This window comes from Cicer arietinum, chromosome 2 (assembly GCF_000331145.2).
Source record: "Cicer arietinum cultivar CDC Frontier isolate Library 1 chromosome 2, Cicar.CDCFrontier_v2.0, whole genome shotgun sequence".
NCBI lineage: Eukaryota > Viridiplantae > Streptophyta > Magnoliopsida > Fabales > Fabaceae > Cicer > Cicer arietinum.
Genome location: NC_021161.2, coordinates 8,168,295 through 8,193,102, shown reverse-complemented (window position 1 = coordinate 8,193,102; position 24,808 = coordinate 8,168,295). Strand labels below are relative to the sequence as shown.

The 24,808-nt window shown below is 29.4% G+C and overlaps 2 protein-coding genes and 2 long non-coding RNA genes across 4 annotated transcripts; 3 read left to right on the top strand and 1 right to left on the bottom strand.

Annotated features, from left to right (window-relative positions):
• LOC101511687 (protein JINGUBANG) lies at window positions 1-1,812 on the top strand. Its single transcript, XM_012716911.3, has one exon. It carries the CDS (start codon window positions 391-393, stop codon window positions 1,807-1,809), a length of 1,419 nt encoding a protein of 472 aa, XP_012572365.1. The 5' UTR covers window positions 1-390; the 3' UTR covers window positions 1,810-1,812.
• Window positions 1,813-3,740: 1,928 nt separating this feature from the next.
• LOC113787128 (uncharacterized) lies at window positions 3,741-11,488 on the bottom strand. Its single transcript, XR_003473426.2, has 4 exons — window positions 10,720-11,488; window positions 5,323-5,357; window positions 4,377-4,431; window positions 3,741-4,067 (listed from the first exon to the last, which is right to left on the bottom strand). It is a non-coding gene; the product is annotated as an uncharacterized lncRNA (long non-coding RNA).
• Window positions 11,489-11,530: 42 nt separating this feature from the next.
• On the top strand, window positions 11,531-14,839 carry LOC101512006 (acyl-acyl carrier protein thioesterase ATL3, chloroplastic-like). The gene is made up of 5 exons (XM_004504448.4): window positions 11,531-11,861; window positions 12,833-12,936; window positions 13,844-13,953; window positions 14,084-14,179; window positions 14,270-14,839. The coding sequence occupies exons 1-5, from the start codon at window positions 11,674-11,676 to the stop codon at window positions 14,384-14,386; spliced, it is 615 nt and encodes a 204-aa protein (XP_004504505.1). The 5' UTR covers window positions 11,531-11,673; the 3' UTR covers window positions 14,387-14,839.
• An 8,858-nt stretch (window positions 14,840-23,697) lies between these two features.
• Window positions 23,698-24,531, top strand: LOC101512330 (uncharacterized). Its single transcript, XR_189989.4, has 2 exons — window positions 23,698-24,013; window positions 24,115-24,531. It is a non-coding gene; the product is annotated as an uncharacterized lncRNA (long non-coding RNA).
• The last annotated feature ends 277 nt before the right edge of the window (window positions 24,532-24,808 follow it).

Sequence of the window (24,808 nt, the reverse complement as noted above, 5' to 3'; positions counted from 1 at the left end):
TAAATTGTCCAATAATAAGTCCTTAGCCTCTCATCCTCCACATCCAACATTGTGTTCTTTGCCAAGGAATATGCATGGATAAATTGCCTCTAAGGAGACCAATTTTCACTTAAACAAGTGACTCAAAATAGAACTCCAAATATATTTTATCCATGCATTTAATACTCCTTTGAACTCTTAATAAATATTCCCTAATTATTATAATCTAAAGATAGAATAAGTTATGTCACTTGCCACACCTTGGTCATACCTAAATGCATTATTAATGCAAATTGCAAAATGAACAGTTACACACTTTTAAGAAAATTCCTTACACAAGCATGTCTCTATAAAACCCAAACCACTCCTTAAAACTCCCACCCAACAAAAACAATCTCAAATAACAACCTAATGAAAATGGGACTTCTTCAATGTCCCTTATCTTGCTACTCACAAAACCAACAACAACAAACACAATCTCACTCACATGATCATCACCTTAATTCAGAATCATCAACCTCTTCTTCTTTGTCTTCACAACCAAGTCTACCTTCTGTTCCTTCTCTCACCTCACAACCTTCTCAACAATCTCACTCACATGATCATCACCTTAATTCAGAATCATCAACCTCTTCTTCTCTGTCTTCACAACCAAGTCTACCTTCTGTTCCTTCTCTCACCTCACAACCTTCTCAACAATCTCAAACCACACATCACCAACTTCTAACAACCATCAAAGGCCACAATTCTCCTATCTTCTCCCTAACTCTTCACTCCAAATTCCTCTATAGTGCATCTTCCAATAGTGAAATAAGAAGGTTTAACAAAGACCCTTTTGCCCTTGAAGCCTCAAACAACACCAACAACAAATTAGTTGCCATAAGTAACAAATCAACCATAAAATCAATTATCATTCTCAATGATATGCTGTTTAGTGCTCATCAAGATCACAAAATCCGAGTTTGGAAAATCGAAACAAAAACAAAAAATAGTACTACCAATGATCAAGATCCTCAAAGCCTATTCAAATGCATAGCAACACTTCCAACTTTCAACGACCGATTTTCGAAGATTTTTTCGTCTAAGAATTATGTTGAAGTTAGAAGACATAAAAAGTGTACATGGGTTAATCATATTGACACTGTTTCTTCTCTTGCTGTTTCAAAAGATGAGTCTTTAATTTACTCTGCTTCATGGGACAGAACATTCAAAATTTGGAGAGTTTCTGATTTCAAGTGTTTGGAGTCAGTGAAAAATGCACATGAAGATGCTATCAATTCAATTGTTGTTTCTTCTGATGGGGTGGTTTATACAGGTTCAGCTGATAAAAAGATCAAAATTTGGAAGAAAAATCATAATCATAATGAAATTGAAAAAAGTGAAAAAAAGCACTTTTTGATTGGAACATTGGAGAAACATAGATCAGCTGTGAATGCTTTAGCACTTAACAAAAATGGGTCAATTTTATATTCAGGTGCTTGTGACAGATCAATTTTGGTTTGGGAAAAAAGTGATGATGAAAAAATGGTACTTGTTGGTGCACTTAGAGGGCATACAAAGGCTATATTGTGTTTGGTTGTGAATGATGATTTGGTGTGTAGTGGTTCAGCTGATAATAGTGTTAGGATATGGAGAAGAGGAATTGATGAAAAAAATTATAGTTGTTTGGGTGTTTTGCAAGGTCATAGAAAACCTGTTAAGTGTTTGGCTATGGCAGCAAATGATTCTAAAAGTAAGAGTGATGATGATAATTGTAATTCTTATCTTGTTTATAGTGGTAGTCTTGATTGTGATATTAAAGTTTGGAAAATACAAGTTCCTTTGTTTTGATTCCATTCATTAGTAATTTTTTTTTTTCTTTCAGTTTGTATGTAGAACTAATGAGAATTTCATTTTTGTCCTGTTTTTACTTCTAATAGATTTTGTTTTGTGTATTAGAAAAGAGGGTAATACTTGTAATAGATTTCACTAGTAACATTTTTACTTGGAAATGGACTAGTGACATTGATTCTAAATATTGTGAGAAGATGTCGTTGATTTAATCACAATTGTAGTTGTCATATTGTGACAATAATTTCAGTTGTTGATTGCAATTTTAACTCGAATAGTGTTATTTAAACATAACAAATTCAATATTTATTACAGATACTATATAAAAATAAATTCAAAACAACTATCAATATGGCTGGAATAATGTATTAAAATTGAAAAACAAAATCAAAATCTTATGATTGTACATGAAAATAATACTTGTGTTGTAAAAATATATAGATACCCTCCAAGTTTTCTTTCACACTTTTAAGTAAGCAAAGTTGGAGTGTTAGCCTTGTATCTATCAATTTCCTAATTTTGTGAGGTAGATACATTGATTTTTCTTTTGACTAAAAACAGAGACAAAAGTATATGACCAATAAAACTGCGCACATTCTTGAGTGTGTGAGACATCAAATTGCAAGTTGGCACAAAGGAAGCATTATCTAGAAACTTAAAAGACAATTAACTTTTCTTCCAAATTCTTGAAGTGTGACAGTTGCTGAGAAATCTAATAGAAAATTATGGGCTAAAAAAGTAAGTAAAACTAACGCGTAAAATATATCTTGGACCACAAATAATGGATCGAAATAATTATTTTCATACCTAACGTTGTGAAAAGGACTTATATGCATTCCATACTTGTAATGTATTATCCCTTGCTTTGTTTTCTAGCTTTCATTTTACATTTCACAACTATTTAACAATTTTATTATATTATATTATATATAGATAGAGATGGTGTGACATTCTCTTACTCAATTATGAGGTACTCTGCACGACGAGTTTCACCAAATCAACCATCAAATTCAAAAGTTTTTATTGAGTAGATCTACTCCACAAACTTTGTATGTTTGATCATTAATATATATATATATATAAGACTTAATTGCAATTTTGGTCCTCTTATTTTAGCTGAATCACGAAAGTAGTCTTTCCATTTTGTTTCCCCCTAGTTTTGGTCCCCTAAACAAAATTTTGGTCCAAAATTTGATGAAATTTCATTTTTTAAAGCCGTACTACACCATTTATGATCATATATTTCAAGTACAATCGTTGCAAATGAGATCTTGAGGCATGATGTAACTTAAATAAATGCAAAAATAAAATAAAATTTCATGAAGTTTTGGACCAAAATTCTGCTTGGGGGACCAAAACTGAGGAGAAACAAAATGGGGGGACTACTTTCACGATTCAGCTAATATAGGGGGAACAAAACTGCAATTAAGCATATATATAATCACCCGTTGTCACTATATGAAAATTGACTTTTAGTGACAGACAAAATTGTTCTCTAAAAGTCAAAAGCCGTAGATAAAGGTTAAAAATATTTTTGAGTGATACTCGAATCCACCGTCAACTTTAAAAAGACGTCTTACTATGTTTTGAAGAATGTCATTATATGTTTTAAGAACTGCCACTACATGTTTTTTATTTCTACTTGCTATAATGACTATCACTAAAAACTAAATAAATATAAATAAAGAATTGGTCTATTTCTACATTATTGTCTATCATTAAAACTTATTATTTTATTTATTAAATTAAATTTATTTTATCTCATTATTAATTATAATTTTAAATTATTAATACCTATAAATTAAATTTAAATTCCTAATTTATTTTTATTAACTAACTCAATTGAAACTTATAAAAAAAATAGAATTTATTTTTACTAATTTCATTAAAATATATGATAAACTACTATATCCTAAACTTCACAAATAGAATGTCATGAGCTGCGAAAATTAATTATGGAAAAAATATTAATGTGAACGTTGAATATTTTACATCATCAAATCAAACGTTGAATATACCATATGCCACATTCTTAATGACTGTTAGACCATATGCCGCTGGCCTTGGAACTTTTGACTACACAATAGTTGCTAGTATCTTAGAATATGAAATCCCATCTAATACTCATAATTCAGCTGCTTCACTAGAAATGCTTCCATTATTCAAACATGTTATCCCAAAATGACACTTCTTTTGCAACAAAAGTTCCCCACCAAACTTCATAGCCTAGCGAGTGCTCAATTTCCTACTAACGTTCCCTAGAGAGTACAAATAAGGAATGAACAATCAAACAATTAACCTGAATATTTTTTTCTTTTTTATTGACATGTAAGAATGTACAATCAAACAATTAATTATGCATTCTCATATAATAGCACAAGTAGGTGGGAGGATTTTTCCCCCGTCAAATTATATCTAATCTTGCATTTTTCCTCTATCAAATTATATCAAATTTTTTCGTTTCACAAGATTGTTGGGTTTCTTGTTCAAAAAAACAAGTGGGAAGATTTTAAAATGTAGTTATCAATTATTGATCTAGATCACAGTGAAATGTTTAATGCACTTACTTAGATTGGTTCTGTGATTAGTATTAATGGACTTGATGGCTTTGCAGAGCTTTCCCTAAGAAGACGTCAAAATGGTTTGAAGAGCTTAAAGTTAAATATGTATTAGTATAAATGTAAGCAATTAACAACTAAGTTGCTTCTGCAAAGTAAGATTTCAATGATGTAGTACATGAATACATTGTTTCCAGACATTATAGTACAAAGTCAGCTGACTTAATACAATAGTCGAATCAACTGAATTTTTATACTTATAACTAATGAGTAATAACAAAACCTATGATATCAAATCCACTCAAGACACACAACACAACATAAGGAATAAGAATATAATATTTCTCATCAAACGTCATCTTAATATTAAAACATCGTACTAAAACATACTCAAAATATCAAAGTAAGAAAGAAAGCTACCTCTCGCGAGCTCATGAAAGATGAAAAGTAGTCTATGTGGAGTTGAACTATAAGCTTGTTAATAAGACAAGTAACACATGTAGAAACAAAATTTCCCAAAAAAAATTCAAATAACTATTGTAAACATGATGATAAGAACTTATTATTAGCATCCAACATTAAACAACCTGTATCACCTTGCAGCAAGATATAGTAGGATATAAATGGCTCCTAAAACAAGGACAAAGACCTAAAAATAGTTTTCAAATATAGATTTTATAAATATCAAAGAAATTGAAGACAAAATTGTAGATAAACGATGTTAAATCTATTGTCTTTCATATACATATAAAATCATATAAATTACGAAAATATTCCAAATTCACATAAAAAGATATATTTCTCAATCTAAAAAGCTCGTATAAATGTATAAAGTTATTCTACTTTGCAAAATTACTATTTCTATGAGAATAAAGAAAATGAATTTCAGAAATCAATGACCAATTGAAAATAATAAATGATTTGAAAATTATAAATTGCTTAAAACTAAACTTACATTTATTAAGTCCACACATGAGAACAATGAGCCCCCTGCACAAAATAGACATCACGCTACTTGTTCAAATTCTACCATAGAGAACTGTTAAAACAATATTGAGATCTGCAACAAGAATTAACCAACAAAAATAGAAGATAAACAATTGCTGAGAAAAAAACGAAACAAAGAATGTTCTTGGGTTTCTGCTGAAAACGGAGAACATTCTTGAACAGAACTAAAAACCAGAAAACAAAGATTATTTAACGTTCTCTTTTCTGTAGTTTTGAAAACCAGTTTTCAAAATCAAAGTAAACGAAAATTAATGAAAGATAGGAGAAGAATAACATCCAGATCTTTACGTGTTCAGTCTCAATTGATGAAACCTACTCACGGGCAAGCAAGCAAGATTAATCCACTATTAATTATTGAACTTTACAAGATTAAAGCCTTCTCAAGATTGATCTCCTAGTATCTATCATTGTTTATGAACCAACAATACTAGCCTTTTACCTCAATTTGTCTTCTCTCCCTTAATCTTCTTCTCTGAATTTCTATAAATCTCGAATTGCATATGTCTCTCTTTCTCAATCAACCATTACCACTTGCAACAACACATTACAACTTACATAATGCATTTACAGCTATAGTATTTAAAGACAAACTTCTTGACGGACTATAACTAACATTGTCTTAACTAAATTCAGTTATAACTAACTAACTCCAAATTGTTACTGATTTGAGACACAATTCCACAATTCTCCATCTTGACTCAATATCAGAATAATTCAATCATTGACATTGCTGCCATTACTTCAGCTTTACTCTTTGTCGAAGCCAACCATGTCCAAGCAATGCTTGAACTTAGTTTGTGAAAGTGATTTGGTGAATGCATCAATTAGGTTGTCCTCAGTTGCAATTTTCTCAACTGAAACATGCTTTAACTCAATCACATCCCTTATGAAGTGATACTTAACATCAATGTGTTTAGACTTATTATGATACACTTGATGCTTGAATAAGTGAATAACACTTTGACTGTCACAATAAATTGAAACACAATTCTGATTTATTCCTAGTTCACCAATAAGTCATTTCATCCATAAAGCTTCTTTAACACCTTCAATAAGCGCAATGCATTCAACTTGAGTTGTAGAAAGTGCTACCACCGACGGTGTAATCGCTCTCCAATTCACAGTAGTCCCATATAGAGTTAAAACATAATCAGAAATTGATTTTCTAGTGTCCATGTTTCCAGCATAATCCGAGTCCACATATCCTTTGATTGGTTCCTTGTCATGATGAGTCTTTTTAAACTTTAACCTTGTTGTCAATGAGCCATTTAAGTACCTCATAATCCACTTGAGTGTTGATTAATGCAGCGCTCCTGGATTTATCATAAATCTACTGACAACATTCACATCATAAGTCGAATCTGGCCTACTATTGATCATTTCATAGTTGTCATCCAGTCTTCTTTGTCTTCACTATTAATGGCTTCCTTGTAGTTGTTTGATTCATCCCTTTGAAGATCTTCAGCAACACTTAAAGCATAACAAATTAAATCTGCTTCACCATATCTGATTGGAGGTTTGATAACCATTCTTTCTTTATCCCTTACCAAGTTGTAATTGGCCAAATTTGTTTCTGTTGCAGCATTATCATCAAGTGATGTATTAGTTACGTCTTCATGATTAATCTCTTGATCTTCAGGTGGCTCCACCTCAATCTGAACACTTTCATCATTGTTGTTTGAAGCTCTATTAAATGGAGAACGTTCTGCGTTTTGCAGCACTAAAATGGAGAATGTTATATGTTTCTACAGAACTGAAACAAAGAATGTTCTTTGTCAATCATGGACATTCTTGTTTCATCAAACACTACATCTCTTGATATGATGCACTTGAGCACACCTTGGTCAATTCTTCACAACTTGTAACCTTTTATTCCTTTAGGATATCCAATGAAAACACATTTGGTTGCTCTAGGATCCAATTTATCTTGTCTTGTGTGAGCAAATGCTAAGGAACCAAATACCTTCAGATTTGAGTAGTCAGTTGGTTTTCCATTCCACATCTCAATTGGTGTTTTAAATCCAATAGCTGATGAAAGACATTTATTGATCAAATACACTGCTGTAACTGCAGCTTCTCCCCATAATGTTTTAGGTAGCCATGCACTAAAGATCATAAATATGACCCTTTCCAAGATTGTTCTGTTCATCCTTTCAGCAACGCCATTTTGTTGAGGAGTTCCTGCATCTGTTATATGCATTCAATACCTAAGTCCCTGCAATACTTATTAAATTTCTCTGAAAGATACTCTAGGCCATTGTCATTTCTTAAACATTTCAGCTTAGTTTCCTTTTGAGTTCCAATTTGCATATGTCATTCTTTAAATTTCATTAAAGTGTCACTTTTATTTTTAATGACATAGATCCATACTTTCTTAGAATAATTATCAATGATGGTTAAGAAATAAGAACAACCAGCATGAGTTTTTGTCCTAGAAGGACCCTACAAATCAGAGCGAGCATATTCAAAAGGTCTAGAGGTGTCAAACATGCCAACAAAAATTAAATTTCTTTTTAATTCAAGAGCAATTGTTTGTTCTCTTCCAAACATAATAGCATCCTTGAAATATTCATATGAACTTGGCAGGGCTCAAAGCAATATCAAAGCTTTGTCTTCATCATCTAGCTTGATTTCTAAATTCTCTAAATCATCAAGGATCTTGTAAAAATCAGCAAGTTGGAATGTGACAGATTTCTCTTCATTCCTTTTAAAAGAGAACAATTGTTGTTTCAAGAAGAGCCTATTTGAAAATTGTTGTTTCAAGAAGAGTATATTTGAAACTGATTTAGTCATGTAGAGATATTCAAGTTTAAGCCATAAGGATGCGGCTATTGGTTCCCTTGCAACTTCCCTCAAAGCTTTGTTTCCAAGACACAAGATGATTCACCCTTTAATCAGTTCTTCCTTTTCTCGTGCAGTCGTTGTTGTTGGAAGAGCTGATTCACCCTTTAACGTGTTCACCAAACCTTGTTGTACCAGAACAACATGCGTTTTTATTTTCCATATACCAAAATCATTTGATCATTGAATATTTCAATGTCAAATTTTGTGGTTCCAACCGTTGTTGCTTCATTTCCCACAGACGACACTAATTGTTAAAAAAATATTGAGATCTGCAACAAGAATTAACCAATAAAAATAGAAGACAAACAATTGTAGAGAAAAAATGAAATAGAGAACGTTCTTGGTTTTCTGCTGAAAACTGAGAACGTTCTTGAACAAAATTGAAAATTAGAAAACGGAGACTATTTAACGTTCTCCTTCCTGCAGTTTTGAAAACCAGTTTTCAAAATCAATGTAAACAAAAATTAAAGAAAGATAGGAGAAGATTAATACCCAAATCTTTATTGTACAAAATCAATAAAATTACAATGTAAATACACATATAATTTGCAAAACACCAGCATCACGTCCTTACAATATTACATCAACTAGCAAATGTTCGTAGGTGTAAGTCAATTTTTTCTTGTAGTGTGTATTAGTGAAATTTATTGTTTATATTGAGTTATTAAGCAAAATAACTCTTCACATAGTTACTCTTAGAGTTAAACTAAGGTACATTTATTAAATAACATCATGTCGGATAAATATGTTTCAAAATCACATGTTGGATTAAATACTACTATCATATAGATCATATTTATTATATTATTAAATAAGTATAACTTGTTTAGGAGTAATTTGACATCTAATGGGTAATTGTTTATTTGCGAATCAATGGTAAATAAGTAGTTCTGGGGACCACGTTTTGGAAAATTGATATAGAATACGTGTGATATCTTCTAAGGTCCTTTAACGATTCAATTCTTTATTTATTGATTTGGTTTTTTTATTTATTTATAATTTTAAATAATAATTTAATCTTTTATGTTTTAAAATATTAATAATATTATTTTTTATTAAATTCAACATAATCAAATTTATAATTTAAATATTTAAATAAATTCATATTTTTTTATTTGATAAATTTGACGTCGTTGAAGATAAAAATATGAATTTATTTGAATATTTAAATTATAAATATATGAATTTTCTTAAAATAAAAAAAAAATTATGGGTTTTGTTTGAAGATTTTGATAAATTTATAAATTTTTATTAAAAAAATGATAATATTATTGATATTTTAAAATATAAAAGTCCAAATTGTAACTTAAAATTAAATTAATAAAATAAAATAAAATAATATTCTTTAAAATTAAATTAAAAAAACACATAAGATATTAAATATTTAACGAATATTCTACTTTAATACAAATGTGAACTAAGCGGACCAAACCAAACTGGCGATAAGGTTAACAAAACTTGAAACTTTTGAAGAAGCAATTGATAAATTACAAGAAAAACTTGAAAACCTCTAGATGTGAATCACATTCAAGTCAAAGAGATTTATAGCATTTTTGGGATAGTGTTGAAAGCACTATTATCGTGGCCCAATGCCAAATTCAACTTGATATTAAGAAACTACAAAATGAAGCTTCACCGTAAACTTGTGGCCACAAAGGACACTTTTCCAAACACATGCTTTAATAAGCTATTCTTGAAAGCAATTTCAATAGATGTTAAAAATAATGATAGTTGGGAGAATAATTTTACACGATTCCCTACCAAAGGTTACCAGAAAGAATCTAAGTTAATGCATTGATCCAGGAATCTAAGTTAATGAATACAGTACCATATAGTCAAAATTGTTGATGTAATTCCAGCCGAAATAACATCCTTCAATTGAGAGTTAAGAACCAAGCTCACAAATGAGCAGAAAATGTCCAATATAGAAGGAATTGGAGTATGATACAAAATTTACTCAATCATTTTGATATTATGACTTTACTATACCATAAATTTCTATAAAAGAGTAAGAAATCATACTCCTATAATGCATATTTCCTCTTGTGTTCTTGGTCTCTTTTGAATTGTTCTATCCTATTTCCTTCTTGTATCTTTTGGCGATAAATATATCGATTTTATGATAATATAAAAAGTCTTTCTTGTCGTTCTACTTCTTACGCTTTTTATGGTTACTTATAGTTTTGTAACTATTTGTTTATAAAGAAGAGAAGAGTTATATCAATTACATATTTTCAATTTCAAAATTAAACTCTCGTTTGCTTTAATTACCATTAAGTTAAACAATTATTTTATTATATAATTTTTTATTTAAAGTATTATTCAAATAATCCAACAATTTATACCAAGAATAGTGATAAAAAATTTATGTGAAAACTATAAATCAACTGAATTAAATGAGTCATCGTGTAGGAATTCAATTCAATTACTATATTTGAAAAATCTTTTTCTATAGTGCCAATAGCAAAGAGACAGACAACTTCATCATAGTTTAACTTACCATATGTTCACATGATCAACTTCACAATTTGGTCTATTTCAACTCCTTTGCAACTGAGTGCTCTGCTCAATGGCAACAACTTGCTGACAAAATATGAAACCCATCCTTGGAGCATCTTCCATCCTATTCTAAAACATTGTCTCGTTTTGACTTCTCCAAATTTGAGTCACAACTAATTAGAGAGTTTCATGGTAAAACAAAGCATTGAGATCAAACGATATTGACAACTTAATTGATGACATAACACTCTTACGTGAATTATTACTTGGCAACTAATTGATAAACACAAAATCAACTAAATTTGATGTAAAATATTGTCATGTGACTCTCACTTAACTCATTTTCATATCATCAATTTAGTTAGATAACATGCTATTGGGTTTATAATCTCATTAGATTAATGATAGTATATATTACTTTTGTAACTCTTTTATTCATAAAGTTTTTGATATTCTATTGAAATTCTAACCTCTTTTTATTCTCTCCTCTATAATTTTCTATGATGTTAACAATCACATTAATATCTCATTTATTAAATCATAAAAAGTCAACCTCTAAAATTGAAAGACTAAATTCATTAATCTAAAAATAAAAGAAACCAAAATTATAAAAAGAAAAATATATAGAATTCTCATTCTAATAACAAATGTAACATAAACAAAAAGTTAAAATATAATAAAATATATCATAAGAAATAAGTAACCGCTAAAACTTGATTTCATTAGTCCCACCATAGACATAATAAATAAAAACGTAGTAAATATTTAGAGTGTATACAAATACAATAAATGTAGTTAAGAGAGATGACCTAACTACCGTGATTACTAATTTCGCGCGTTTGATGATGGAAGGCACAGCACAGTGAACTTAGTTAATTTCAAAGATGCATATTTATTTATATATGAAGTATGAACATGGGATATAACGCTCACCTCGCAATCTTTAAAATTAAAAATGTTGAATCATGCTTCTACGACGTCGTTTCCTTCCCTATTACACTTCAATACTACGTCGTTTCACGTAATCGCTCAATCTTCCACTTTTCAGTTTCCCCGCCGGTTCAATCCACCGCCACTCCGGTCAATTCTCCCGGTGAAAGCTACCGCTTCTTTACCACTCTTCGATATCAGCGGGAGCAAATGGTACGAATAATTTATCCTCACAAACCCTTGTTTCTTCTTCATTGTTAGTTGATGTTAGTTTTTCCGTTTGGAACTTCAAATTGAGACTTATATTTTCGAAATTGATGGATCGTATACATTTTTTTTTCTTATCTCGTTGGCTTTCCCTTCATATATCATAGCTATGTTTCAATCCACTTGCATAAGCACTTCTTGTGAGACTATGTTCATAGTTATGTTTTCAATTACAACTTATAGTTTATATTAAATTTGTTTGACTTTATTTTATGATTTTATCTTTTATTATAATATTTTCTTCTTTTTTTTCAACAAAAATTAGAGTGCATAGATATCACATAGCAGAAATAACATCCCAAAATAAGCACTTATTTGATAAACATTTATCCTATAAATGCTTAATTAAGTTTTTTATCCAAACATGTTGCATTTCACATTCAAGCTTCTTTCTTTTTAGTTCATATATATCTAAGTGAAATATGTGTTTCATTGCTCTTTATATATCATCAGTTTTGTAATTTCGACATCTCTCAAATTATTATCATTTTAGAATATAATGTGTTTTAATTATTATTTTTCAATCATAGCCTTATTTGTGGATATCTCAACCTATACTATATTGATTAATATTTCTTATCTACTCTCCCTATGTCTCATGTTGCTCTTAAAATTTTTGAAAAAATATTTGCTATATATTGCATCGGACAACTTTAGATGCAATGATTTTATATTGACCTTATCTTTTTGTTTTAACTTTTTATATTGACTGTTGAACAGTTTGGGTAGGATTGTTTATTTCTAGCTTGACAGCATTGCTGTGTTAATGTTTTATCAGTAGTATATTATTATTGAAATCATGGAAATGATTAAATTTGTTCATTCTTTAGATCATATATAATATTCTTCTTGCAAGGTTTTTTATTTTGAAGTTTTTTCTTGCAAGGCTGTTCTCATTTGCTTTTGTCATTTTACAGCATGAGTAGTGGGTTCTTCGATATTGAACTAAAGGTTCGCGATTATGAGTTGGATCAGTTTGGTGTGGTCAACAATGCCGTTTATGCTAGTTATTGCCAACATGGTGAGACCTCATGAGCTATTACATGTAGATTTTTAGTACCAAAAACTGTTACTTTTATCTGAAATTTTATGCTGAGAATTGAGATAACTTTTTTCGGATGGTGTTTTTGAAACCTTTCGTTTTGTATGTATATCTCTTGTAATTGATGTATAAAATTGAAAGCAGTTCTTAATTTTTAACTGTTTGCAAATCTAAATGAAAACTAAAGTTTGACATGTTATAATGTAGACAGCAGTGCTGAGGTAATTTGATGACTTAAGAATCAAAACATTGTTTAGACTCAGTATCTTCAACCTGTTTCTCTAGGGAGAAAAAATAGTTTGATTTATAATCTTGAGCAAATGACTTGAGTTTAGAGTTGTAGACCATACTTAAAATTTCCAGTGTGGTGTCAATAGAAACCTTTTGGTAAGAAACAAAATCAGAGCAGCCCAAGCATAAGATACAATGTTGTAGACTCAATAATCATATCAAGAAGGAATGTAATTGAAAAGCAGTCTAAACTTGGTCTAAACCTTGATTCAACGGAGTTATTGACAATGCACGGCTATTTATGGTTTTGTGCTTGACGTGATGTCTAAACCTTTCGATTTTGAAGGGTTAAATCAAAACTTTCCTGTTCAAATTTTGATGCAATCTTAGTTTTTTTTTGTTAGTTTCTTTTTGTTCTCTAAATATTGTACATATGGTATTTTTTATATCATGGCTCTGCTTTTAAATGTTGCCCCCGTTTTCTTGATCTCTTTTTTTTGGTCAGGCGTTTAACCTTAACAGGATACTGAATTGAATTAATGTTTAATTGACCATTTGCAAATTTTGTAATGTATTGTTGTGAATTTTTAACTATTTAATACTTTCCGTTTTAGATGCATTAACGATCATTTATACATAAAAATGTCTTCATAAGGTCGTCATGAGTTTTTGGAAAGCATTGGTGTTAGTTGTGATGGCGTTGCTCGCAATGGTAATGCATTGGCAGTATCAGAAATGTCCATCAAATTCCTTGCACCTCTAAGAGTAAGTCACGCCAATTTTGTTGGTCATTTGTGTTTGTTAGGTATAAATACTCTAAAAGGATATGACATATTGTATAAGCATTAGATCTTTTTGCCAAACTTTGTTCTGATTTTAAAAAACATGCAACCAGAGTGGAGACAGATTTGTTGTAAAGGTTAGGATTTCAGACCATTCAGCGGCCCGCTTATACTTGGAACACTTCATCTATAAGCTACCAAACCAAGAGGTCTATTTACAATTTTCCATTACTTACAGTTTACTTTTTATTTTACCTTCTGTGAAAATATTTATTGATAGTTGGTGAATTTCATGACAGCCTATTTTGGAATCACTGGCCACAGTAGTGTGGCTCGATAAAAACTATCGTCCTACTAGAATTCCGGCAGATCTAAAGTCTAAACTTCTTAAATTTGTTCGTGGTGAGGACTCTTAATGTATCTTTCAGATGGACGGTTGATTGATAGAATCATTGAGAAAGTAAACTGTTTCTGTACTTGGCTTCAATTTGGCATGTGGGTGGGATAGGAGGTAGCACAGTTCTGTAATTGAGAGTCCATTAATTTTAATAATAAAAAATCTAGTTTAAATTACAATTCTAGCAAGATTAAACAGTTTAGCTTCGTGATGCTTAGTAAAAAAACATCATAAGAATTTTTTTTATTGTTGGTATCAATCTGTAGGCTCTTTCGTGCTTTATCATGGGTGAGGTATTGATGTTGTAGGAATTTGATTCAGATTGCACCGAAATATGAACACAAAAACTGACAAATAACACCAGAAAAATATTAAGATGATTAGAGCCAATGCTGCCCAATCATCTTAATCCAACAGCCACACTTTATTGAATTTTCTTTTGTGAATGAATTACTACTTTCACTTTATTGAATTTTCTTTGTTGAATGAATTATAACTTTCTCGTAACAGTTTCAGTTATTTGTCACTATACAAGAGAAGTCATCAATTGACATTCCTACTACTAATTACAGCAAACTATTTATAGTAATAGGACTAACTAACTAACTGCATTCTAACTCTAAGCAAGAGTAAAAGCAAAACAGTTACAACTAAATTATAGTTGACTAAGCCAATAACTAATAGATGGGAAGTTGTTCAAAAATATTGGACAATGTGAACTAAGTGAAGAATTTAAACATTATATGAATGAAATATCTTGAAGAAGTGAATGTGCAAATGGATTACAGAACATGCTTTTAGCTTCCAATATGGCCTTTTAAATTTTGCTACTTTATGACTTGGGAACTATGACATTTTTTATAAAAAAGAGACGGTAAAGTTTGTCATATGTTGTGTAATTGTTTTCTATGAAATATTGTAACTTAACCCTTTTTTCGATAGAATGTTGTAATGTAACTTGTATATGTAACCTTCCTAAAAAATTGTCTGCTTAAACATTTTCTGTCAATATGAGTGACCTTTCTGAAACATTTTGAGTCTCTTTCATTCTGCACTGGTCATTGTGTTTACATTCACAATCTTTCTTTCCGCTTCTGTCAATATTTGCATGAAAATTGTCAATTTCTCACCAAGGAACCAAGTCCAACATGTGTCTGTACATGAAGAGCATAGGTTAAGGTCCTGATATTGAAAATGAAAATTCTCAAGGGTTCTTTTCCCATCATGACTTGGTATGCTACCAATCAAATCTTGTTGTAGGTTATTTTTTAAAACAGTGGACTCCATATCCCCTCCCGCAAATCCCATATTAATGCATCTTGATGAAAAACAAAAAATCGTGTTCATGATCGAGAACGAGAATTAATGAAGTGACGCCCTTAAATTTGAAGCATGTTGGCTCTACCCATCATCTTATGATGAACAAGGTGTTTACCCTAGAATTTGACAACATGCTTGAAGTTTATATGGACAACATGATAATGAAGACGGTCCATGAGACCAACCACACCCCAAACTTAAACGAGATCTTCAAGGAAACGCAACATCAAATTCCTCGAATTTTATTTAACTGGGAGACACTAAATCAAATCCAAATAAATGCCATACAATATTTGACATGAAGACAATTACATAAGTCAAAGAAATCAACCAACTCATGCGAATAATAACTATTTTAACTTGATTTACTCTCAAATGAGCTACGCGAGATGGATAATTATAAAGTCTCGATACTCCTTAAATATTTAAATAAAGTGAGGAGATCACAAGTCAATTCTCAAAAGTTAAAATCACCCGAGCAAAACAACTCAATCTAAACTCACTTGTTGAATGTTAAATGGGGGAAATCTGAAATTTCGGATGGTTGAAGTAGTGATAGATTCTCTTGATATAGTATGGGACAATTGTTGCACTACAAATTTTTCTAAATGGATAATACTTAATAATTACATTTTTTTGCCTCCATAAAAAATAGTTGCCGCTCACATACCAAATATTTTGTAAAGTAATAAGAGAAAGAAAAAAAACTAATTGGTATTAAACTATGTTTATCCGTCAATTTAATTATTACCGATCTTCTAAGTGCTAACACTAAACATATTAGAAATTTAGAACACATTTTTGTTAGATTGTATGTTTTATCTCGAGTTCGAAACTGAGATTTTTACAGTTGTGTAAATTAATTATAGTGGAATTACATATCTTTTAAAATAAAATATAAAAAAAATGTTTAATTGCAGTTTTGGTTCCCCTATTTTAGCTGAATCACGAAAGTAGTCCCCCCATTTTGTTTCTCCCTAGTTTTGGTCCCCCAAACAGAATTTTGGTCCAAAACTTGATGAAATTTCATTTTTTAAAGCCGTACTACACCATTTAAAATCATAGATTCCAGGTACAATTGTTGCAAATGAGATCTTGAAGCATGTTGTGATTTAAATAAATGCAAAAAATAAAAAATGAAATTTCATCAAATTTTGGAACAAAATTTTGTTTGAGGGACCAAAACTGAGGAAAAACAAAATTGGGGGATTACTTTCGCGAATCAGCTAAAATAGGAGGACCAAAACTGCAATTAAGCCATAAAAAAAATTAGAGGATTTAAATGCAAAAAATAAAAAATGAAATTTCATCAAATTTTGGAACAAAATTTTGTTTGAGGGACCAAAACTGAGGAAAAACAAAATTGGGGGATTACTTTCGCGAATCAGCTAAAATAGGAGGACCAAAACTGCAATTAAGCCATAAAAAAATTTAGAGGACTTAATTTTTAGAAGCTTAAGTATTTAATTTATTTTATTTTGTTATGAGACTATTTTGTAAAAGCTTATAACATTTCCTTCTATATTATAAATTTTATATAATATATTTTGCCCCAACAAGATTTGTTTATTTGTGTGAACTACTTAATACTAGAAGTAGGAAAATCCATCGTCCAACCTATCATTTGAATGATGGAGCAGCATGAGCTGGGTTGGGCTAAGCATGAGGCAAAAGCAGTGTTGACAAAGCTATTTAATTTTGTAGTATTGTGGAATAGATATTGCAAAGAAAGGAGGAAGCATGAGTTGCACAAGTCAACTAAAGTGCATTGACTTTGCAGCTTTACGTTCCGTTTTTGTCTTACAAACCATAACCAACATTCTTTTCCTTTACCTTTTCCTTTTCCTTTTCCCTGCGTAAATTCCTCCTTATGTGTCAACTTACACGGGACGGGACCAATGATATGCGCCTCATAAGGCATGACCCCACGGGTCCACATTAAACCACCATAGTTCTTGTAAGACATTGTCACAATAGATAAAATTATTGGAATATATAATAATGATGTATTTTATTAGGTATATTAGTTTTTAAATGTATCTTTAGTTATTTAATTTTATTTTTTGAATGTGTTTTTTTATTTAATTTAATTTATAAAATTATTATCAAAAGACTTGTAATTTTGAAATATTCAAAAATTTTAATAACAATATTTCACATAAGGATACAAATAGCTTTATCAATATCGTGTTTAACAATTGATACACATCATTCATGTATATCTAATGATTATCATACTGTAATTTATTGTTAAATCACGGATGTAAAATGTTAGTAGCATCACATATCATATGATTTTCCATTAATGTAAAAATTATATAAATACATCAAGATGATGATAACTTTATATAAGTTTATTTAAGTTTGAATTTTAAATTATTATTCTATTTTCAGACTCTCCAATTCTAATATGATCGCTTTCAAACTTAAGTGTGTGAAATAGCATTTTCTTAAAAGTGTGACAAAATCTCCACTCAGCTGAAAAGACAAAGGAATGCTACTAATCTTTGTGCTTCCCTTTTTGTGAACCTTTTTTATTTATCAAATGTCAGAGACACTCCATATGTAAGGCCTTTTAGTTGGCCACTAGAGACACTAACTCATAGTCATTGCCCTTTTCTCATAAAGAGATGAGCCAAAAACGAATTCGAAAAGGATCGATCCTAACAAAGTAGCACCTTGGCCAAAAAAAATTATTTAAGGCTAAAATTGTAAATATATTTTAAGTCAATTCAACGGTGTAAAAGTGAGGTAAGTCTTACACTATGTACAAATGTGTTTTCATCGTTAGATTAATAAGTCTCACCATTGAATCAAATGAAATATGGTGAAATTCATTGATTTATCGGTGGAAATTAAATTTGTGCAAGGAGCAAGATTATGTTACTTATGCACATTAGAGAAAATCTATATTTTATGGATGACATTTTTTTTGGATATTAACAAATGATAATTAACACTTGAGGGCACTTGTTAACGAAACAAATATAAAAAATAGTTTATTCAAAATGTGTTGAAAGTTGTATTTTCGATTTCTTAAAAATTTAGGCCTCATTATATACTTTGTAAAAACATTTTTATTTTGATCAAAGAGTACTATTTAAGTGAAACATTATAATAGAAAGAATATGAAATTCTAGTTATTGATGCAAATAAAAGTTTGTTGATCTATTTTCAATATTCACAAAGTCTTGTAAATCAAATTAACTTTTTTTGAAGTAAAATAAATTTTATTCAACTACTAAATGTCAAACATATAACTAAGTAGTAAGAGACTCAAACACCCTTAAATTAATACATAGAGATTTGATTGTTGACTCTTGTATATAAATAAAACTCACCTTGTGTTAGTCAATTGATTATCTTGGTCCCTAAACTTTTAGCAAAGCAATAATGACTTAATTGTTCCATTGGCCCCTTATTTATGACACTCATATAAATAATCCTCTTTTTTAAAAACCTAAATTACTATTTTGGTCTCTTATTTTTTTTTTCAAGTTTCTATTTTATCCCGTAATTAATTTTTGTTTCATTTTTGTTCCTTAATTTTTGTTTCATTTTTGTTCCTTAATTTTTGTTTCATTTTTGTTCCTTAAATATAGTTTCGTTAATTACTTTAGTCTTTGTCATGAGTTTAATTGAAAAAATGTTAAATTAAAGTTATATGTCATTTTGGTTTCTGTTGAGATAAAAAAAAAAAAAAATATTGAATTGAAAAATCAAATCCAACATGAACAACCTATTCACCTCTTCCCAAATACATTCACCTTCTTCTCAAATCCATCCACCTACCCTACATTTTGTTTGACACAAAAAAATATGGAAGAAAAAAAAATCACTCATCATTCTCCAACTTCTTCTTCTTCTTTTTACCAACACCGCCAAAGTTAATACCACTACCCCCAAAACAAAAAATAGATTCAATACCAACATTAGAGAAAATGGTTCTTAGACCAAAACCCTAAAAAATTCAAACATTAGCTCAAAAACGAAGAGACTAAAAAAATAGAGTGGGATTTGTGTTTGATGGGATGATATGTGGATGGTTGGAATTTGAGTAGTGTTGTCAAAATAAGTTGGATTAAATCGGACTGTTTGACCCATATTAGTATAAGTCAGACCATAAAAAATGAGACTACAAAATCAATGAGTGTTGTTAGCTTGGACGATTTAGCCAACATTAAAAATGAGATTGGGTTGGATTGGTCACTACAACTAAAAAAATTTAATCTTTTGTAAAAAAAATTATTATGAGCAAATTTCGAATGACTTAATTAATTTTATTTTATTTTATTTTATTATATTTGGATTGACTTTAAAATAATGATCTTTTGAGCTGGTTTTAAAATAAATAAAAAAATAATAAGTCGACCATAATTCAGAAAGAAAAGAAAATTTAATTAACTAAAAACAGTAAGAAAATATGTTTCGTTCAAAGCAAAGAACAACATATTATTTTTGGTGCTTTCGCACCGACCAAGGTTCAGTCCAACATCTTCGCTGGTTCAGCTCCGTTTGTGAATGTCTTCTGTTGACCAAGATCAAAATCGATTTTGACTCCACTCTCCTACTTTGAAGACTTAACGTGACCAAATTCTATATGATGGTCGTGTTATGTATTATAATTTAATTTTATTGTCTCTACTATGGCAAGTGATTGTGAGTGTTTGTGTTTTAATTTTTATTGATTAAAAAAATGTCCAGAAAAAATGGGTCATGTCAGGTCGTTAGCCCGCATAGCCTATAATGGGCAGGCCAGTCTTAGTAAAACACATCCCCATAACAAAGCGAGTCAGACTGAACTGACTTATTAGATGTACGGGGCTCTTCAGACCAAAACGAGTTGAGCTAGACCAACCCATTTAACAGCTCTCGATTTGAGGGAAAGATTTGGGTATCATATGGAAAGTTTAAAATGATGTTGTTGGGTTGTTCATAGAAAAAAGTGGCATTGCTGAGTGTGTATAGGAGAAAGATGTTGTTGGATGACTTTGATGGACCAAAGTGACATGTAACTATAGTTTAATATTTTTTCAATAAAACTAATGAAAATAACTAAAGTGACTAAAAAAATTATATTTAAGGGACTAAAATATAGCATAAATGAATTAAGGGATCAAAACGAAACCTTACAAAAATTAAAGAAGTAATTTAGCCTTTTAAAAACTAACTTGTTGGTCCCTCATGTTTATACTTATTGCAATTTCAATCGCTAATATATTTTTTACCCAAAATAAAAATGTGAAATGACATATTTTTAAATAACATAGTATTAAATATGTTTACGTGACAAAATACATATGAATCTAGATTTATCTACTTTACCGGATATTAAAATAATAAATTTAAATTTAATAAAATATTTTCAAAAATTAATAATAAATTACCAATATATTTATTTATTTTTGTAACTTCATCTTTTGGTAATATATTTTTACTTTAAAAATGTTTTTTTTCTTTCAAGTGTGTTATTTTAATGTTCAATGAAATTGATAAATATAAGTATATATATTTGCATTTTGTTACATCAATATGTAATATAATCAATTATTTAAAAACGTGTTAGATGACCACTTTTCTTGCAATTTCTTATCCTAAGTATATATAGTGTCTCTTAATTCTCTCTCTCTTTTTTTTTTTTTTTTTTTGTCTATTGGAGATGAATGGTTTAAAGTTATTTTTTAATATGAAACTATCTCTTCAATTCTATTTTTCTCTTCTTTGATTAAAATAAGTGGTTTCTATTTTTTTTTTTTTTTTTTGATTTTTTTTTTGAAGTGTGACGTTATTTTGTTCTCGTCTCAGTGCAGCGTTTTTATTTTCCGTCTCATCGCAGCGTTTTAGTTTATCTTAAGCTTGCACTTCTTATATTTGTTGAAATATTTGAGAATGACTTGTTTAAACGATACCTTATTTTGAGTAAGGAGTTTATGGAAATTGTCACTAAATTCAACACTTTCTCAGTCTTACATATGATTTACCAAAATGTGATTGAATTAGTTATGTCAAAGACCACCTATAATTGATATAAGCAAACATCGACAAATATTTTGTTTCGAAGAGGAATAAGATAAAGATTATAGATTTTGCATTATTCTTTTTTATTGTTTGACAGTTAGGATTAAGATTTTGATTAGGTAAATTTTTATTGACTTCAGAAATGTTTATATATATCGTTAATGTATTTTTTTACTTTTTATGTTGCTAATTCTAATATATAGATGAAAAATGTTTCAATCCATAATCAATTTAATTGTAAAATTCTCATATTAATATTTCTATTAAAAAAAATAGTTTATTAAATTATACTAGTGTTTTGGCCCTTTTAAAATGAAATTAAGCCAACAATAATTGATAGAGGAAAATTAAGAAGTTTAGTTTTACACGAGATGGCTGTGTAACCACTAACCAGTGGCGAAGAAGGTCACGGAATGATGTGAATGTGACATTAGTTCACACTAACCATAACATTATCCAAAACAACATATTGAATTTATTAATTTCATCAGCGTAATCATATTCATAATTGAGTCATTTTGTTAATCATTATATACAATGAACGAGGACAAACAGTGAAGCTCAAGCAATTTCCTTGGTTTCCTTTTTTCATCTTTGCAGTAAATTTGAAGCTTTTTAATCATTAATCGTTCGGATATATCTATCATAGATTAAATTAATTAATTAATTATTAAAAATTATTATTAATTAAATTATGATTAATTATTATTAAACATAATATGTGTTGAATTATTGTTGTTGAATAGACCATTATGGATTAAATCATTCTGTCAAGTTTAATAAGAAATCTCTTTATTGATTCTAAAACCGTGCCGAAAAAGTATTTCTCAGCAATTTATATAATATCACAACATACCATACAAATTATTGTGTGCACGGTTAATTATTTTGAATCCACAATTAATAACTTAACATTAACATACCATGGTGAAGGAGACATTGCTAAATGCTAATATTGTTTGTATTTTGCGTCTTGTGTAATTTAGTTTATTATATAAATACATTATTAACTTGAATTTTTTACAAATTAAAATTAATTATTCTATTAAATTTTTTCATGTCAAACTTCAAGACACTTTAAAAATTTGATAATATTGGAGTTGCATGCATCTTAGAAACCGTTTTATCAAATAGTTTTCTAAAAAAAAAAGATGAATCATATATAGTGAATCACTTGAATATCAACTAATTTTTAATCAAACTTTACAAAAATAATATTTTTAAAATATTTTTTATTAGTACATTTTGTAACTAACTAGAGCGAATATATATATATATATATATATATATATATATATATATATACCTTTTACCATAGTTTTTGCCTCCCAACCAAATGTACCATGAAACTAGTTATTTCAATGTAATCATCAACATATTCACTAAATTTATTCCTGGTATGTAGCTTGATTGGCAAACTAAAAAATATTTAAAAAAAATTTAAAAAGAGGTCTAGAGTTCAAACTCAAAAAATTAACCTAAGAGTACCTTACTAACATCTTCCTATTATAAAACATCTTCTCTAAATTTGTAAAATCAAAAATTCTAATTCTTGACATGTACTTTATTGCAAGTAAAATTTACTTCTAAAACCACATACTATTTGATTTCAAAATAATTCAACTATTTATCTGTTGATAATTAGAACTACATTGTACGTGTGATAATGTTCAAAGTAAAAGGTATAACATGGCTGACCTCAATTACCACCTCCCAAGCTAGAAATTATCTCCTTTTTTTTTTTTTTTTTTTCTTTTTCTTTCCTTTAAGTCAAACCTTATCACCCATCCTTCTTATGAACCAATGTTGTCTTGAGCCTTATATAACCTTTTCTTTAGTGTGTTAATGTTAATTAGGAGAGAGAAAAAGACACTATACTAACATGGTTGCTACAAAAAAGGGTAATATTTCACACCATGTGAAAAAAAAAACCCGAACAAAATATAAAAAAAAATGATCTATATAAATATTTCTATGAGAATTTGTCTAGCTATAGCAAACCCCAACAAAAAATAAAGTTTGTAATTTTTATCTCTTCCTTCAACGCAAAAAATACACACATACTACCCATAGTAATCATCATGTTCTCTTCCCTCTTCCCTTCATTATTATTATTATTATTATTATTATTACCTCACTTTCATCATCACCACCACATCTTTTACCTCCCACCAACCGCACCAAAACCATCATCCACCTCTAATAAGGTCATCACCAAAATAATAAGAAAGAAAAAAGATAGAGATAAGGGTTAGAAGATGAAGAAGATGGCTTCACACAAGAAGAAGAAAAAACCCTAGTTACCAAGGTCTATTATTTTCATTAATTTCAAGGGTCATATATATCTTCTTCTTAATTAATTTCCATGCTTATAATTTTCATCATCATGCTACTTTCTTCTCTTCTCAGGGAATTGAAGCTTTATGGTCCGATTGTTTGCTAGATCAAGCAACTCTATTATTGTTTGTACCTCTCTTTATTTCTCTCTATATTAATGGATTTTTTTTTTTATTCAAGTTTTGGTTTGTGTTACATCACATATATAGCCATATAGGTAATTATAATATATGATTGATTGATATAAATAGTGTGGAACTTTTATTTTATTTTTTTGGATTGGTATTTTGTATGATAAACAAGAGGATGAATTTTTGTTTGTTTGTTTTGGATGTGTTGTTGAAAACTATTATTTTGTGGCTTGTTTTGGTTGTAATAAATATGATTTGAAGACTTGAAAGTATATAGATCTGGATTTTCCATATCTGTGTAAGAAAATAAATGTAATTTGTTTAGAAGAATAATAAGGTTGGATTGCTCCAAACTATATGTTAAATTGTGTACTATAGAGAATGTAGACTTTAATGCTTGTGACCCCAGTTCATCATCATGCTCTCTATTGTTCCTTTTCTTCAAGTAGGGTTCCATATGATTATCTTCTTCATTGTGTTCAAATTAAGGTCAATCGTTACTTTTCCAAGGTATGATCATGGCCTAACTACCATAGTTCACATTCAGCCCGTCTAATACTTATTAAGGTTTAAACAAAATTTTAAAGTAAAATCTTAGATTAAAAAAAGAATAGAGGTTGTTTTAATACTAATAA